At 40.5% G+C, this 19,123-nt stretch overlaps 1 protein-coding gene across 13 annotated transcripts in view; it reads left to right on the forward strand.

Moving 5' to 3' along the window:
• Positions 1-19,123, forward strand: part of ppfibp2b (PPFIA binding protein 2b) — a 97,239-nt gene that overhangs the window by 60,545 nt on the left and 17,571 nt on the right. For 8 of the 13 annotated variants that reach the window (XM_079347196.1, XM_079347191.1, XM_079347197.1 and 5 more), the window contains 13 exons: positions 3,655-3,798; positions 9,223-9,450; positions 10,865-10,957; positions 13,702-13,813; positions 13,992-14,024; positions 15,838-15,899; positions 15,997-16,072; positions 16,335-16,417; positions 16,578-16,645; positions 16,727-16,792; positions 17,474-17,534; positions 17,788-17,835; positions 18,957-19,119. In XM_079347196.1, coding sequence (XP_079203322.1) covers positions 3,655-3,798; positions 9,223-9,450; positions 10,865-10,957; positions 13,702-13,813; positions 13,992-14,024; positions 15,838-15,899; positions 15,997-16,072; positions 16,335-16,417; positions 16,578-16,645; positions 16,727-16,792; positions 17,474-17,534; positions 17,788-17,835; positions 18,957-19,119 — 1,237 coding nt within the window. The remainder of the gene's footprint in view (positions 1-3,654; positions 3,799-9,222; positions 9,451-10,864; positions 10,958-13,701; positions 13,814-13,991; positions 14,025-15,837; positions 15,900-15,996; positions 16,073-16,334; positions 16,418-16,577; positions 16,646-16,726; positions 16,793-17,473; positions 17,535-17,787; positions 17,836-18,956; positions 19,120-19,123) is intronic. The other 5 variants (XM_079347192.1, XM_079347193.1, XM_079347202.1 and 2 more) reach the window with 4 other exon arrangements.

The following is a 19,123-nucleotide window of genomic DNA, read 5'->3' on the forward strand; positions in this document are numbered from 1 at the left end:
CAGTTAGTGTGTTGGTGGGTTTCTTTCTGTCTGCTTGTTCCCTTTCAAAGCGAATGACAGCTGCCCAAATAACCGAGGTGATAGGAGATGTTTGCTGACAGGGATGAAGGTACGATCGCTTTTTTACGCATTTGTTATCTCCCAAATCTGCTACTCTTAATTATCCTCAATATAAAGAACGGAAGTTTGAAGGATTTAAAAGGTGACATCATGTTAACGGCTGGATGCCCTCCGTCTGTGTCGCTGTCACTTTTTAGTGTGTGTTTGATTGAGAGGGAAGAGGAAAAGAGAGACAACCATGTAACATTGTGTTCTTGTGCCGCAAGGCTACTACATGCTGCGGGAACCACAACTAATCTAAGAAGAAATAGACCTCAGTCAGCACTCTCTCTCTCCCCCCCCCCCCTCTCTCTCTCTCTCTCTCTCTCTCTCTCTCTCTGTCTCTCTCTGTCTCTCTCTCTCTGTCTCTCTCTCTCTCTCTCTCTCTCTCTCTCTCTCTCTGTCTCTCTCTCTCTCTCTCTCTCTCTCTCTCTCTCTGTCTCTCTCTCTCTCTCTCTCTCTCTGTCTCTCTCTCTCTCTCTCTCCCTCTCTCTCTCTGTCTCTCTTTGTCTCTCTCTCTCTCTGTCTCTCTCTCTCTCTCTCCTCTCCCCCTCTCTCTCTCTCTCTCTCTCTCTCTCTCTCTCTCTCTCCCTCTCTCTCTCTCTGTCTCTCTCTCTCTCTCTCTCTCTCTCTCTCTCTCTCTCTCTCTCTGTCTCTCTCTCTCTCTCTATGCTGGAGGGGGATCCACCCACACATGAAGTCATAATTTGACTACATGTGTTAATGGGACTTTACACAGAAATGAATGAATGGAGCGCTTAATTTCTTTTTGCAGTGTTATAGTAATAATTGGGGGTTATTATCATTGTAAAACCAGGTTCATCTCCTCGTCATTTTCTTTTCTTTCGATCCAAGCATATATTTTTTGCACTTTTATCGAACACATGAGCTCAAACAAGTTACACTTGGACTTGTGTCTTTTTGCCATCACTGCTGAAGCTATCAGGAAGCGGCAAGATACAAACAGCTTTTTTAATGCCAGTGGAAAAATAATTTACAACATGTCGAACACTTTAACTAAGATCCCAGTTTTGGAGACTGGAAGTCTTTCAAAAAGTCGATCATTCATTTTGTGGGGATGAGAGTCTTCTGATAATAAGAGTTAATGATTCAGACCTGATTTATTGTAAATGGTTGAATGAATGGTATAGACGGCACTTATATAGACTTCTATTCTCCTTACCACTCAAAGTGCTTTTACACTACATTAGAGTTTACCTATTCACACAGTGATGGCAGGGGGCTTCTATTCAGAGGCCATCATTACTAACTAACCCCATTAACACACATTCACACACCGCTGGCTATGCCAAGAGGAGCAGTTTAGGGCTCAGTGTCTTGCCCAAGGACACACAACATTTGTACTGCGGGAGCTGTGGACTAAACCCCCAACACTGTGATTTATAGACAAACGACTTCCACTGAGCCAAAACTGCCCAGAGAAGTGGGAAAGGTTTCAAGAGTTCAGCTTCACAAATGGCTGCAGCCTCTTTAAAGAGATCTATTAAAAATGCTCTGGAGAGGATGATAATTTGGCACATGCTGCTTCTCATGATTAAAGTAAAACAGATGTCAGGCAGCTGAGCTGTGGGCCTTGACCACAGAGTTCTGATAAATGACCTCTAAAGACTGCTGCTTATCCTGCTGTAAGTGACGCTGGTGTTAGATTGCAAACTGACATTCATCTGCCATAACTAAGCAGATTGTGTGTGTGTGTGTGTGTGTGTGTGTGTATGTGTTGGGCTGCTGAGCTGGAGTAATTATGGGGCTTTAGCTGTCTGTCTGTGGCTGTGGTGTTGACAGACATTATCCTTTCTTTAGTATGAAATACTACACGTCTGTGGTCAAAAGGAGATGACACGATATAGTAAATGTGATATCTGCACTTTTCAGTGCAAACATTAAAAAATAGTGACGGAAAATACTGGATAATAAGTACAAGCATAGTTGTTCATATATTAAAATATATCAGAATCAGCTTAATTGGCCAGGTATGTTTAACACACAAGGAATTTAACTTTGGTCGACTGTGCTCTCTTTGTACAAAAGTAAATATTAAATATTAGCAGTTAACTAAAAATATGAACAAGTAATTAAAGATCTATACTGTATGTACAAGTAAAGTTTAAGATTCAAACTACAGACGGTGCCTAAAGGCTGACTGTAAACTATGGTGATCCACTGATGTTTTATCATCAGATGAACATTTTGAAGAAGTCCATTTCTTTAGTTCATGACCAAATCATACCTGGACCTCGCTACACAGCGAGTGTGAATCAGCGTCACTCTTAGTATTCATCAGCACATATCATGAATTATGCACATCCCCGAGAGCTCTCTTTCTTTGTAAATTTCTCTTGATCATGTTTGTTTGTTTGAAGTTCTTATTGGTTGTGTGTAAAAAACAAGCAATGACATAATCGTCTTTTTAAGTCTCATGTTTGACCTTCAGACCTTCTAAGTATGTTTTGAATAAAGAGCACTGATTTGAAATAATGACACAGTAATCTTGCTTTTTAATTTTCTTGTAAAATGTATTTTTCAGTGTGTGCTTTAAATGAAGTAAAACACCAGGGATTATGTTCTTTTGTTCTACTCTTTCCAGTATGTGGAACAAAAGAAAGCAGAGACAGGAGGAAAGGAGGTTAATCTTTAAGAAAGTTGCAGTTGATTTTATTTTGCCTCAATATAATCCTCAGCAACTAGTTCTTCTTTCAATGCAAATTAAATCTATTTAAATCAATCAGTTTTACTTATTTAATTTCATTCAAGTGTAAAAGTATCTGAAGCGAGTTCATCTTTGTTATTCTATACGTCAGGGGAAAAACGATACAGGACGTGTTAGAGCTGTAAGTCTATCGATTGGATGAAAAGAACTTACATTTCTTGTTTATTTCAAATACCAACAGGAAGAGTGGATCACGGACTCTCCGTACCTCATAGATCTGGTTTATCCCACTTAGGGGAGACAATTCACAGGCTCAGGGTTTTTAAAAAAAATTTCCATTTCCTTCTGACAACTTTCATCTCAATAAGAATGATTTGAAAAGAAGGGTGTCAGAGGCTTAAACAACAATCCAATGCAACTGAAGTTTTTTTTTTTTATTTCGAGTAGAGGAAGTGGGATTAGCTGCTTAGATGAGGAAATGAAAGCAACATTGACACTGAGAGTTGGCTAAGTGTAATGTGTTTCGTATGAGTCAGAGAGAAACACACACTTCTTCATGTTCGATGGCCTGCCTCTCTCGCTCTCTTTTAGGTACACTCTTTTTTTCTCTCTCCCATACCAAAGAAGCACAGTGATATATTAATAGAGTCCCTCGTTCGCCTGTGTGTGAGTGTGTATATTTAGCTTTGAGGGGTCTGGGCCCCCAGCCTGCCCTGTTCTGTTTGAGTGGGAAGATCATTGTATCGAGTGGAGTCGCACGCTGACTTCCTGTTGCGTTAACCTTTAAGTCTGTATTTTCTTCACTTGTGGTTTCTAAAAGCTATTCAGATGTTGTTGTTTTTTTTTCTGCAACTAACCTCGCTGTGTCTGTGTGTGTTTCTTTCAAGGAGCTGATGAGCAGGACCTGTCTCGAGACTCAGAAGCTGGATCTCACGGATGAGGTGTCGTACCTCAAACTGAAGCTCGTCAGCATGGAGGAGACGAACACGCAGGCTAAAGATCCCGCAGAGACAGAGCAGAACAAAGCTGAGGTATGGACGTTGTGTGCGTTTGTGTGTCTGTGTGTTTGTGTGCTTACTGTATGTGAGAAATGTACATGCATATGAAGCGCAACTTACTTACAACTGATGTAACTTGGATCCAGGAATAAACAACTGAAATGCTGTTTGTATCTGAATGAAAGTAAGCAGAAACATGGAAATACAGTAGGCTACACACTGAGAGGTAGACAGAGACACAGAGAGAGAGAGAGAGAGAGAGAGAGAGTTGGCTCAGTATGAATGGGTTTCCAGTTGATATCGTGTGTTGCTTTGATGTCTATATGTGAACGTCATGTGTAAGGGTTACTCTGGACAAACGCTTCTGCTAAATGAATTGTTTAATTGTAGAAAAGGAATAACGAGTGATCATACACAGCAACATGTTTCATTCAGGAATAGGTCACAAGGAAACACTGAATCTTCACACTTGTGAGATGTAAAGCCAGTTTTATAGAAGAGATTTGACTGAAGTATTTTTTTAAGGTAATATCGTCCAACCCTTCCGTACCATACAAGGATCAATCACTACCACTAATCGCTAGATCAATGTTGTTTTACTATGAGAGAAGAATGAATCCCACAGTTATAGATCTGATGTTTGGTCCATCTCTTTTGTCTCTCTTGAAAATGAAAAGTTGTGTCTCCATGAAACTGTCAAAATAGAAGTGACATTTCTGTTTTTGGTATCTGAGCTACTCTTGTATATCTTGGACTTGATGTATCATTGACCACTACTGTAGCTGCTGTCACCAACAAATCCACAACATGCATTTTTCAACTCTTTTGGAAGATTGTGTTGTCACTAAAACACAGTCAGATCTACAAATCCAATGAAAGACATACACATAGTAAGATCACACAGCCCATTCAACTCGACTGGCAGAGGAAAAGAATGAAATGTGTTTGGATGTGATTCAAGCTCCAGCGTTGAGTCTCTGAAACAAGCCAGATCCCATCAAGTGGCCTCCTCTGCAGACAGTTACAGAAACACCCCTGCAGCAGGCGGCCTGCCACATAAACAGCTGCCATAAAACAATAAAGTCAACGCCTCAAAAAGTACCCATCCTTCAAAAAGTTATGCAGGACATTTATAGAGTAATGCTCAAGCTAATCTAATTTGCCTTGAAATTGAATATTATATCTCTTAAATAAAATGTCCTGAAAATAAACGTTTTTGTTCATCTCCAGAAGTCAGTTCTCTTCCTACATAAACACAATCTTAACTTTATTTCTCTGCTAAAGTAACGTGGTTTTACTCTTTGAGTCAGGTCTGATGACAGCTGGTTGCTGCAGTTGTTATTTAGACCTGATCAGGACACATTCATTCACCCAGCCCGTTTGCCTCCATTGGAAAAGTTATCTCAGATTGCGGTTGCATTTCTTCACCAGAAGACAAACTAACAACTCTGACCCATTGATTTAAGGTCTGCTGTTGGGGGGGGGGGGGGGGGTTGGCTGTCAGCATCATGCTTCTGTAAGCTGCATGATTGTATTTAAAAACAGGCAGAGATGAGAAGATCCTGGGCTGGAAGTCATCAGCTGACTCTTGTGCTAGCTTGGTTGGCTTCTCTGTTATTCAGATCCACTCTGTGACACTCTTTAAGTATAATCGGTCAATTATAATATATATAATGACAAATATAATTGTCAAGAAGCAGAGATCCTATAAAACATGTTTTTGTACAAGCAAACACACTGAACAAGGCATTCAGCAGATTTGGCTTCATTTGTCATGGTTGAGACTGAATCCACTTCATATTTACAGTGAGTGCTCACTGCATGCTGTGATATGCAGTGAAGAGAGGCTTCATGCTGCATCTTACTCCAGCAACTTTTCTGCAATGGTGAACTGCATGTTTTTTTTAATCAGGGAGTGCAAACAGCTACATATATATGTGCTTCATGCAAATTTCACACACACACACACACACACACACACACACACACTGAAGAATGCACACAAGCATAGACAGACAATACTACTGTCCGCTTGATTGGCCATTCTTGTCTTCAGTAGTTTCTTTGTGCAGACTTTGTTCATTGTTGTACCCAGCTGCTCCACGCTGGCACCACAAGTTACCAAATCTAGTTTTGTTGTATTCCCCCCTTATGAGTGTGTTTGTATTTGTGAAGTTTTTATTTTATTTTCTGACAGCACCCCGCTTTGATTAAAAGAAAATCACAGAGATCTATTTTCCACACACACATAGAGCGTGATAAGCGTCAGCAGAAGTAGACAGAGAGGGAGAGGTGGTGACAAGAAGGCTCGACATTCGGGAGAGGACCGAGGGGCGGAGAGAAATGGAAGAGAGGGAACGGTGGGACATGTTGAGAGACAGTGATGGACAGATGAAAAGATAAGGTATGACAGGATGTTCTGTAGAAATATTGTTGTCTGTCCTGCAAGGCACACCACACAAAGTGAACATGCGGGACATTCACACTGCAAATCCTGCAGGATGGAACTGTCAGGGACAACTGCCACTGAAATTCTTGATGTGATCTGTCTCCTCTTGTAGCGTTTTCTGCCACTGCAAAGCAAAGATTCTGAACCAAACAAAATATGAACGTTGTTTTATTTTGAATGTCCGGAGAGGCTGCGATGAGTAAAATTAATGAATTACCATAATAATGTATAGTGTCTTGTTGTGCACGCACACACATACACATAATAGTTTAACTGTCTGTATTATAGTGTAGAACCAGGAGTTTGAGGAATTAAGTCTGAGTCAAAGACAAAGGAAGGGAAAAAGTGAGTCAGTCCAACCACTCCTATTCACACACTGGATGACATATGTGAAACATTCTCACCAAAGGCCCTCCTTATGCTGTTCTGAAGGATTGATTTTGAAATGAAAATATTAAAGTAAATCATCAAATAGAAACAGCAAGAATGAACATACTTTCTTGACGTTCATCCACATTAAGCAGTTGATTGCCTTTCCATTGAACCATTGGCTTATAAAACAAACGAGAGGGAGCTAACAAGTCCTTGGATTTGATGACTTGATGTTAAAGGTCCCATATTATGCCCTTTTTGGGGTTCATATATCTAATTTATGTCTACTTATGTGTCTCACAGTCTCTAATGTTACAAAAAAGTGTCTTTTTTTATGTACTGTCGCTCCATGCAGCGTCTCTCATCTGCCTGTATTTCTAACGCTCAGAATCCCCCAGAAATAGAATATAAATCCAGCAGGGTCCCCATGCGGGCCAAGTCTGATCTGATTGTTCAGCCGATCTGCTCTCTCATAATTATTCAGTCATTTGGCTTTGTTCCCGGATACGTCCGCCCCTTTTACCATATTAGGATTTTCCAATGGGCTTGGATCAGTGACATCATGCATTTCATGCAGCTACTGTTAACAGCAGGACGTAGGAGACGGCTCGTGGAAAACACACTAAAGAGCAAATAAAAACAGAAAAATCTGAAATATGGGACCTTTAAAAATGTGATCAACAACTATGTTTGAAACTTATTATTACCGGTCTTAATAGCAACTTTTTGTACTTTACTTTGCATCTACTACTATCAGCAAACATTACATTTGCATGTGCAGGCACAGATCTCCAAAGAGACAAGTGAGACTAGTTTGTCATGAAACAGAATTTCCTTATAAGAGTTTTACAAAGGCAGCATTCATCAGTATCAAACGTAAAAGCATGATGGTTAGTGAGCGTGCCCCATGTACGGAGGGAGTGACCGACCTGTGGCTCCTTTCCTGCATGTCTTTGCCCAATCTTTCTTTCTCCCTGGTTTCCAGCTCCAATGCCTGTCCGTCAAAGGTACAAAGGGCCCCCAACAAAGTGATTGTACCAACACCTATCTTGATTACTTAAACTACTAATGATAGCTAACATCAGCATGCTATCAGTCTCACAATGAAATGCAGCTGCTAAGTGGATGTATTCTTCCTCTTAGTATAGTGTGTTGCCATTCTAGCATTTGTTAATAGGCATGAAAGACAAAGTTGAAGTTAGTTTTGCAGTCATTATCTTCACTGACCAACAATCATTAGCATCCCCAGAGCCTGAGCAGTGAGCAGGGCTACATGACTCAGGGATCAAGTGCAGTAGGTGAAACAAATAATGGATAATGTTTGGTTTCAGTTTAACATTTCTATTTCAGTGTAAAGTACAATGTTATTATTTTTTTGTACTCTTCCTTCACAGTCAGACTTTAACAGGATTCTCAGCTGTTTACTGGGTCTATTAGGCCTGGGCCTCTTTGTTGGTGACCTCACCAACTAAAGCTCAACATCAGTTCTGCCTCTGGTTACTAACAGAGCTGTTGAAACCTTGACAAGTGTATGCTAAGTTGGTGTAGTAATAAGATACGGTGTCTAATGTTAAGCACACGCGTCAAACCTAAATCCAAAATATCCGACGTTCTGATGTACAGAGGTAGTGTTTGTCTTTGTTCACGTTACGATGGCGACTGACACCATCTACATTTTTGTTAACTGTAAACTGAGAGTGTATGTGAGTGTTCGTGTGTGTGGTGAGTAACAGCTGCAAGGCTCCGGTCGGCTGGCAGGAGGAATGATAGGCATCCATGCTGAGCATTCCTGAAGGCCAAACACTTTCACCTCAGGAAACCAGTCCAACACCAAACACAAACTCACTGCTGTCTGGCCAACTCTGTGAATCACTAACACAACAGATTTTCAGAAACAAGGTGTTTAAATAGCTGACCATGCAGTCGGTGATTTATTTTACGAGCTGCAAGAAGGTTTCATAAGAGCAAAAGGTTGGAAAGTTTGTGATTGACGAACATACACAAACACATATAAAGTGTGTTATTCTGTCACTTCATGTCTGCTTGTTCTCTCTGTCTCTTCCTGTCCTGTCTCTTAGTCTTCTGTACCTGTTTCAGGGTGGTGCTGAGTTTAACTCAGCAGAATGCCAAATAGAGCAACAAAAAAAATTCAGCCAGTCTCACAGATGACTGGAGTAGATCCTGAAGTATGTGCTCATTCATAAATAGACTTTGAATCCATGGAGCAAAGAATAAGAATCGTTTTGAATCGGAAATCGATTCTGATTTGAATCGTGACACACCCAGAGATTCACAGCCCTATTTCTAACCCCTCCTCATACCCAAGTTCAATAATGTCTCCATTACACAGTTCCGTTTTTTCTTCTAAAGTCATTTTTGCAGTTGAGTTTTATAAAATCTGATTTTTGATGTTTTGTTTCCTTTGTACAATTTATCAGTCATCCAGGATCAGAAACAGACATTCCCGAATACTGACTAGATTAACAGAGAAGTTTATGTCTGTTTCTCCTCTCCTCTCCTCTCCTCTCCTCTCCTTACAACTTATTATATTTCTTCCTCTTTTTCTTTTTCTCAATCTCACCAATTCATCTCCTTCACTGCCCTTCATTTGTCCTCCATCGTTCCATCCCTTCCAGTGTGTGGTTAATCTCATCAGTGAGCTCCAGGAGCAGATGTGCAAGTTTCAGGAGGAGATCAGCACTCGTATCCAGGAGAAACGAGCCCTGGAGGAGAAGGAGTCCCAGCAGGGGGAGCCCAGAGGCAGCCAGGGCCAGGGCCACAGCCTGCAGCTCGAGTTAGCCAGCTCAGACCCGAGCCTGTCTGGCTCTGATGTCCGGATCCACAATGGAGGACAGACTGTACACGTAGGGAGACTTGATGGATGAACTCTTCCCCTCCCTCCCCCCATCATTACTTCTCTCCTTCCCTTCTACTCTTTTAACCAGTCCACAAACCACCCGGTATTTTGAATTTTCCACAGAATCAAACTAACAGCCTTTCTTGTAGTGTATCTGAGTGTTTACTGCAGGATTCTGGGGTCTTGCACTACTCTGGTTCTTGCTGATATGGAGACTTTTGATTGGTGTTCCAAATACTTCAAAGTCTTTGAGGGCTTAGTATTATTAAAGCTGAGTGAGTAAGAAGGAGAAGATGCCCCACAATCATTTTTGCAGGTACTGTAGATGCGAGAGTATAGCTACTTAGAAACACAGCTTTATATCCTAGTCCCTCAAGTATTTGAAGTATTTGTAAAAACACATTTCAGCCTCGATCAGGAGTTTCTCTTCATGAATCCTCTCAAATTGTATTCTGAACAGGCTTTGGGTTTACGTTTGATCTGATGTGGTTTACTTGCATGACAATGGTTCCTCCCTCAACTAACAATGTTTATCTTTGTCTGTTTCCTCCTACACTGACCAGGTGGACGGGTCAAGTCACTGTAATCATATGTAATGTTGTGCAAGATTCACCCTGGGCTATGGAGATGTGTGGCGTTCAGAGGCACAGCTTGTTTCGCTGTCACTCTAGATCTGGGTCCTGAGGTTCATCCTTTCCCTGATTGTTGATAACTGCACGCAGAAGTATCTGTTTCAGGAGGATCATGTTTCCTATATTAACCACTGCTCTGTCTAGCCCTGGAGACCTTTATAACTGCACTGAATGCGAACCTGATGTTTGAATACTCTCCTATATATACAAAGCATGTGTGCAGTTGGGTTGATGTTGACAACTCTGACTTTTTGTCGGGATTTAAGTTGTATTATTATTAAAGAGGACATATTATCCCCATTTTCAAACATGTAAACAAGATCTCTCAGAACGCTCCGTTTTGGTGTGTGTCTCTTTAAATGCTATGAGCCCCCTTAGTTTTCCCGTTAGACATCCCTCCACTGTAGCAAGAATAAAAATGGCAGACCTGCGCAAAAGGTTATCTGTAGGCTGGGGTTGGAGTTGAGGCGTGGAGATACCAGGGGAGAGGAAGTTACTTTTTTTTTTTTTTACCAGAATCCAACTTGTGATGTCACAAACTAAGAAAATTTGAAATGGAGCATTTTTCTCTGTGTGGTAAGACTTAGGCAGACCACAAAAAAAGAACTGGAAGGATTAAAAATTTTGTGGGGCGATAGACACTCAGGTTACCCAAATAGTTTTAAAACACTGTCCAAGTGTGTTATTCACAATATGTCCCCTTTAACCATTTAGCAGCAGGTGAAGTCAACCACTTGACTGTTTGACCACTAAAGAGAGGCTGTGTTTTGTTTTGTTTTTTTGCTGCAGGATTTGATACGAGAAGTGAAGCAGCTGAAGAGCAAAGTGGAGGAGCTGGAGGGAGAGAAGGGCCAGTATGAGAGGAAACTGAGAGGCACAAAGGTATGAACATGAACGAGAAGCACATACAGCATGTACATGTAAATTATAACTTATAGTAGCCTCTGTGGATAAAGAACAACAGTATATTATTACTGACAGATTCTCCCAGTCTGGATGGAAAAGTGCCAGAGTTTGTGATGTGTAATAATGTACAGTACTGTGCATATCCAAAGAAATAAAAAGCGAATACAGCTGAGGGTAAACATGGTCTCATTATATCAGATCTTTCTCAGAGCTCACAGAGTCTTTGACATCGCTACAGTCTTTGTCACTACATCAAAATGCTGCACAAAAAACAAACAAATTGCGTGCTTCTCTCAAGAAATAAATCAAGCAGTTTTTATTTGTGTAACGCCAATTCATAATAAATGTTATCTGAAGACACTTTAAATAAATAGGATGTCTAGACTGTACTCTTATTGTATTTTTAAAAACAATCCCCAACATTAATCTGCCATGAGCGCAGCACCAAGCAACATTTAGCTAAGAAACAGTGGCAAGAAAAAAACTGTGTTTAAAACATAGTCAATGGTTGCTAACAACCACATTGCATTGACCTTCAGCTAAAACGCAAATGCTTGTAAAAATGACTGGAGGGATGAGCTGGCTAATTACAGAAACATCAAGTGAGACGGTACTACAGTATAGTATTATACATTTATATTGCATAATGCCATACTGTTATTTTGTCGTATAGATTATTGGAACACTAAACAAATGTCATGATTAGGAAAAGGAGCAGCATGCTTTAAGGTAAAGATCCTTTGATAAACAAAGAATGGTCTTCTGACATAATATTAGTCATTGGTTAATTTAAAGGAGGTAAACTGTCATTGCTTTCTCTGCTTACAGTGCTTCCTTCCTCCTCTCCCTCCTTCACTCTGAATCTGTATCCCCTCCTCTTCCTCTCCACTAACCCTTCTCTCCAACTCGCTCTCTTCACCTATTTTCCGCTCTTCTTTTCTTTTTCGTCATCTCCAAATCATCCCCCGTCATTACTCTCTTCCTGCGTCTCTGCTCTCTCTAGCTCTCTATCTCTTATTCTCTCCATGTGTGTTACCAGTCGCTCATGACCCAGCTGTCCAGCCTCAAGCTGACTGTGGAGCACACACAGCTGGAGAAGCAGCACTGGGAGGAGCGCTGGCGCGGCGCACAGGTGCCTCCTCTTTCTCTGTCTCATCCTCATCTGGTGCTTCTTGTCGCTCGTTTTCCTCTTTGTTTGTTCACTGACGCTGAATGGATACTTAGTCCCTTTGCCAATACTCTGCCTAATGATCTGCCCCCTCCTTTCCCACCTCTTCCACACCATTGTTGTCCTTTTGCACTTGTCTTTTCCTCTTTGCCCTCTCCTTTCTATATTTCTTTTGCTGTGCTTGCAGTTCTTTTTTTCTCACTGCTCCTGACCCTTTTTATTTTGGTCCTGTTTGTCATATGACAGCTGAACTTTTTATAATACCCATTTAATCAAGAATTAAGTACCGTAAATTCCGGACTATTGAGCGCACCTGGATATAAGCCGCACCGGCTAAAAATAGGTAAAAAAATGTATTTGTACATATATAAGCCGCACTTGATTATAAGCCGCAGGTGTCCACGTTATAACAAGAGCTATTTACACAGAAAGATGTGACACAAAGACATTTTTTTAACTTTTAATGAAATACGTACTACTGGTAACATCCGCAAATAGGAAGCCTACTGTAAATCCTTTGTCAAACAGTGTCTGTAACGCGGCTGATGAAAAAGATTACCGTAATATATTTCACAGGAAAAAGTCCATCCATTCACTGCCTCAGAATGACTTCATTACTCACTTCCTCAGTCTCTTTTTCGTTGTCGCTGTCAGTGTCAACTTTACGTGCAGCAGCTCTATTTCCTTCTTTGACAGCCAGCTCGATCGCCTTTAACTTGAAAGCTGCATCATATGTATTTCTCTGTGTGTTTTCCATGATGAGGGTGCGTGCATAAAGCGCAAAATGACTGATATTAAGATCCGATGTGACGAAGTCAAATGTTTTTGCGGCACAAGCTCATTGTCCCGCAAGAAAAATCCATAAATAAGCCGCATCGTTTTAAAAGCCGCAGTGTTAAAAACCGCGACAAAAAGTAGCGGCTTATAGTCCGAAATTTACGGTAATTACTTTAGCAAATAATAAGTATTTTGGTGTACCATGACTTTTTCAGACTCTTTTCAGCCTTATTTCAGGTCCTCTTGGCAATTCACAATGAATAAAAAGAAACACATTTACCAGTGAGCCCTACATGTGCATTATATTCTTTCCTGTTACAGCGCACCTGTTGTTTGACACCTGTTGTGTGCAAGTCGCAACTACTATACCAGCTGTTTCTCATTTTTTCGGATTATTTGTGAACACACCAGCAATATGTAGCCCAGCAAGCTGGCAGGTGGGTGACTTCAGCTCCAAGTTATCCAGGTGGTTTTATGGTATAGGTTTATGGTTTTGAAGTACACACTTCCAATCATCAACAGCTTACAAAACTCTCAAATACATGGTTTGACAAACATTCTCACCTCTTTTATTTTAATGTACATGTGGCATGCATCATCAACATGGCAATTGCATACAAAGTCTATATTATGAGACCCATCATCCGGTGAGCCAGAACAAATATTCTGGTTGTCTAAAGAACTCTGCATCTCCTCTAAACCCCTTTTCCACTTGTAGATATCCAGTGACCTGGAAGACACAGTTATCAGATACGTTCTCTGTCCTCCTCCACAGGCGGAAATCGCAGAGCTACAGCAGATCCTTTCATCCAAAGATGCTGAAATCGAATGCCTGCAGACCCAGCTGCTGGCCAGAGGTGGCACAGCCAATGACAACGCAGAGAGAGGTACACACAGCTGACAGTCTGACCAATCACTTTAGATTTAAATCTGTCAGTGTGGATGTGTGCGAGCCAGCGATATGCATGTCTGTCAACTCTGATTACTGTAACATCTAATCAACATGTCCCTCTCTCCTCTGCTGAATACTTAACTCCTTTGACTCTCTGCTGGCCTCTGCTGTAGAGGAGGTGTATATCAAGCATCTGATTAACAAATGTAAGGCATGGTGGGCTGTCCTTTTGGGTCCCATTTTCAACCAAACTTCCCTGCTTTGATCCGTTTTTTTAAATCTAGCTTAAAGTTTTAAATTTATAAATAGATTATTTATTGTTTGATATCTTAGGACGTGTAATATATTACAAATTCATTTTACTAATTTTACTCTGATTCTGTCTTAAATCTTAACAAATCTGCCGCATATAAACTCTTTATTTGGTGTCTTTATTTGGAAGCAGATTGTTTGGTTTAAAATCGGACTACAGCGTTGCTTTCAGTTTGTGTTGGTTGTATTTAACATTCCAGCTTCACTTGACAAAAGTGTTATAAGACTCAACATCCTTTCAATGCCTCTGGTACGCAGAGCAACATGTAAAATACATACTTAAAGGGTATTATTGTGCTCACTTGAAACCATGATGACAATGATGGAAAATAAAATCAAGTCATTTATGTTCTTAACTATCTCATTCTGGTCATATGTGTTTTGCATCAAGTCTAAATACCAGGATCTTTGGAATCTGAAAAGCCAAATGTAGCTTTTGGCTCTTCGTTGTCAATCTGCTCCACATGAGTGTTATTGATATGTTGTCTCCAGGTGAGATAATGTTGGTGCCGTCTCTCTGGTTCACTCACACAGGCGGCGTCCCTCTGTTACAGACACATTCAAAAACAGTTGGAAGCTCTATAATTCTCTTCCATGCCAGCTGTAGCTTAGCTAGCTTCATTTAGAAATCCTATTAAGCTTTTCTGTTAACAGGTTTTTTTAAGTATACATGTTGCATTAGCTCCTAGTTTATTAGCCACAGCAATGCTGCCTTTATCTGCACTTTTATAATGGTGGAAGCTGAAAATATAAACCTGGCTCATAGGTGTTGGGTTGAACTTCCTGGTTATTATTGCTTATAATCAGTCAGAATTAAGGATTCCAAGTGACTGGGGTATCAGCTTGTTTACACCTCTTCGTACGTAAGTGCTGGCAAACATTTGAGCTTTCTTTTTAGCTTTTTCTTTACTCATCTTAAAAAGTCTATCCAGCTATTAACAAAAATGACTTCTACAAGCGTAAGGGAGACTTAACAGAAATAGAGTAAAGATTATGGTGGGCCAAACTGATTCTTCACAAGCCAACATATCCTAAATCTTTAAAAATACAACTGCTTCGAACATTTCACACAATGCGTCCTTTTGCATTTCCTTTCTCAAAATGTCATTTTGAGATGTCTTTTGTTTCTATTTGAATACTTAAATCTAGACTAGAATACCATACTAGGCAGTGACATAAATTAATTAATTGTTCCAGAAGCTCATCTCACGCTGTGGGTTTTACCTTTTTTTTTTTTTTTTTTTTTAACCACCAATTGTATTCACATAATCTTGAATAGTTGTCTGTGACCTTAATGTGTAAAGTTAGTGGATTTACCCTTTAAGATAAGTATTTATGTTTGAAAGGATATTGACTGACACGTGGCACATGTTTGTGTTGTGTTTATTTGTGAGCATTATATTATCAGTAAAAGTGTTGGTATTTGATGTACAGAAGAAGAGAATTATTATATTTTATGTTAGCACAACCACTTCACACAGCACTGTTCAAATCATCACGGGCGGCAGGATTTGTCCCAGGTGACGAGGAGGTGGAGAGTCACGCTGTCAGTGTGTGTTTGCTTTGCTTGTTTATTCATATTAGCATGGATGTCATGACTGTCACCAACATTACATCAGGAAACCATCAGATGCCTTAAATGAACAAGACGTGAAGTTACTGTGAGTCCAAGTGAATACATCTCATAACTTTTTTTTTCTTTGTTAGACCAAGAATACCAGAGGTTGAAGGTTGGGATGGAGTCTTTATTAGCTTCAAACGATGAAAAGGTAAATTAAAGTTTCCTTTGATTTTCAGCTGGAGATAAGTTCAAATTAAAAAAGGTCCCTTGTTATTATGTTTTCGTTCTTTTTCTCCTGCAAACAGGACCGGCGTATTGAGGAGCTGACCATTCTGCTTGGTCAGTACAGAAAGATGAGGGATGTCATGGCACTCACACAGGGTAAGAATTGCATCCTTTTCTTTGTCTGTGAAGGTTCTCAGTCATCCAGGTCATGGTAAATTACAAGCTTGATCCAAAGGCATCTGGACGTGATTGAAGATTTTTCACCTTGCCTCCGAACTGAAAGAGTCCCTTCAAGATCTTTAACCAAGTCCAGCTGCCTTTGGTTCAAGCTTTCAGTATCCTGAAATTAGTTTTTCATTTCAGAGGAAAGTTTGGTCCAATCATCTTTTTCTCCCCGCTCTTTGTTTCTACCAACCAGGGAGTAGTGAAGAGGAGCTGAGCGGAAGTTTGGGACTCAGAGCCATCACACATAAAGCACACTCTGATATCCTCAGGTCAGAGGTAAGATGATAAAGAGTAAAACCTCTTCTTCCTTCCTTTTTTTTTTTTTTTTTTTTTTTTTAACAATAATCCTCACACCAGATTCAGTCCCAGAAATCTCTTTCCCAAAAACATGTAAGCACACTTTTAAAAAAAACAAATGTGCCCTGTCAATTCATAGATATCTTCCAGAGGATCTTCTCCACTGATGTTATCTTCGTCTCCGTACCAGAGAGAGCTGGACTTTAGGTATTCTCTATTAAAAACAGAGTAACATACACTCAAACACGTGTTATAATATGACCACGTAACCCTTTGTTTGTGTTGTAGTATGCAGAACCCTTTGGACATATCCCTAGTGTCTGCAGGGGATCCAAGCTTCTTTAATGGATCGTGGTAAATACTTGCCTTTTTTTTTGTTGACTTCAGTCAAACTCATCATTAAAATCCCATATTCTGTTTTTTCTGGTTTTGGATGCTCTTTAGTTTGTTTTTCAGGCGTCTTGTTCAAGTTTAGGCACATCTATGTGCAGAAATTTAAAGTCCGCAATTGGAAACTTCTCCTACCTCCTCCTGTTAGCGGTAGCTGCATGTAATGCTTGGTCCCTAGCCCCCCTCGTTTAAAATGGGTTTGTGACATCACAAACCCATGATGTCACTGATCCAAGCCCATTGGCTCTTTGTAGCAAGCACGAGCTCCCCTCGGACTGACTGTAGTGTTCCCAAAATGGTAAAAAACGAACGACTGATCAATTACGAGAGAGCAGATCGGCCAACCAATCAGATCACATTTGGCACACGTGGGGACCCTTCCCCCCCCCTCTTTGTGGGGGATTCTGAGCGTTAGAAATAAAGGCAGATGAGCGAGCCTGCATGGAGCTTCAGCAAATGAAAACAGACACCTTTTTCTAACATCAGCGATTGTGAACTTACTTTAGTAGACACATAAAATAGATGTAGGACATAATATGGGACCTTTAAAGTCTCAGCTGTTCTCAACACGGTGCAGGCTGAGAAAGGAACCATATGAGGGCAGAGCCTTTCCTCTTTCAAACTCCACTCTACTTTATTCCTCAGGCATCAGCGCAGGTTGCTCTCCAGCAGTCTTGAAGAGCTGCAGAGTGGATCCTTACAAAAGGTTTGTTGATGCATTTATCATTTCTGTTGTTTTTCATATTACTGTCATCTAATACAAACATAATCCATGCATCTAATTCAAAATGTTGAATCTGCTCTCGCTGATTAACATTGCATATTACATTTTTTCCCCCAAAATAAACTCTGATGTTCTTTAATCTGGTGAGTGAGTGCTAACCTGCTAATTCTGGGATGTATGTGTGTGTTTGTGTCCGTTTGTTCTCTCTTCTCTCCGGTGTCTGTCTCGGCTGTAGGCTGTACAGATCCAGCCAGTAGAAACAGAATCAGACGTAGGGGCAGAGGTACTGATCTTCTTTATAACCTCATCCAACCTAACCTTTCCCTAAGCACCCTGAAACAAACACTTTTCTACATGTGTTCATTATTGTTTACAGTTTAGAAGGGGAAGTGTCCACTTTGGTTTTTGTGTTCAGTATTCTATTTTACTTCTGTTACTTTAGCAAAGCTTGCATGTGGTACACAGGAATTAATGGGATATTATTTGGCTTATTTAATTGCAGTTAAAATATTTGTTATACAAAAATATATTAGCAGAGGGAGATTCTAAGTTGTATTCATGTTGTGCTCATTCAGAGAAATCTCAAAAATCTTATTTCTTTTACAAAAATCCTACCCTCATTATTTGTCTTATCCTGGCCCCTGACACTACTCAATAATTTTGGGGCCCTAGCTTGATGGAAACACTTAAATGTGGCTTGTGTGTACTGTTGCAAGCCTTTCTGCTGTATAGAACTCAACGTGATGTAACGCACTTTGAACTCCTGTTCTCTGTGTGACATCAAAGTTCACAGCTGGATTTTTCCCTCTGAGGAAAAAAAAAAAGTCTCATCCGCATACACACAGTTATTCACACACATTCTCTGCTCAATAGATCATGCTGCACACATAGACACACGTGGTGTCATACTGTTTATACACACAAACACACACACACACATAAAGGGCCAAGACCCACCTGAAGTGGCTGTCAGAAGTACTCTGCGTCATGGATTCCTCCCAGCTGTTTCCTTCTGCTGGCCTTTCTCCTCTTATTCTTTTGGAGCCCCGGTGACTTTGATGCCTGCTCAGATACTGGCATGATCAGAGTCTCAAAAGGACATGTGTTATGTAACAGTGTACAAGAGCAAACTCCTATCATCTCACCTTATGTAGATAAAGATGATGCCTTAGATGCAACCTGAATTTCCAAAAGCTCTCCTTTTCAGTCTATTTAAGCTCTGTGTTGCCATGGTGATAACAATGTGTCCCACTTGAATTAAGGTAAAGAATAAATGAGGGTAGTTACACTTGAAGTTTCTAAGAAGTATCCATCGAAAAAGTAAAGTCTAGTCTTGATTTCATACAGTGCTCAGGGTCATCATTGTTAAAAGTGATAATTGTTTTGATTTGACGTATTGTGCAGAGTCCACACATGGAGCTGAGTAAGTACCGGACTCTTCCTGGGAAGCTGAGTAAAAGGAGCGAGCTGAGGGCTGAGCTGAACGGTGACGGAGATGGAGACGATCATTATTTATCACCCGTCCGGCTCTCTCCTGTCCGTAACCACGACCAGGAACACAGACTCGGTGA

The sequence above is a fragment of the Symphodus melops genome, assembly GCF_947650265.1.
Source record: "Symphodus melops genome assembly, chromosome: 6".
In the NCBI taxonomy this organism is placed as follows: Eukaryota; Metazoa; Chordata; class Actinopteri; order Labriformes; family Labridae; genus Symphodus; species Symphodus melops.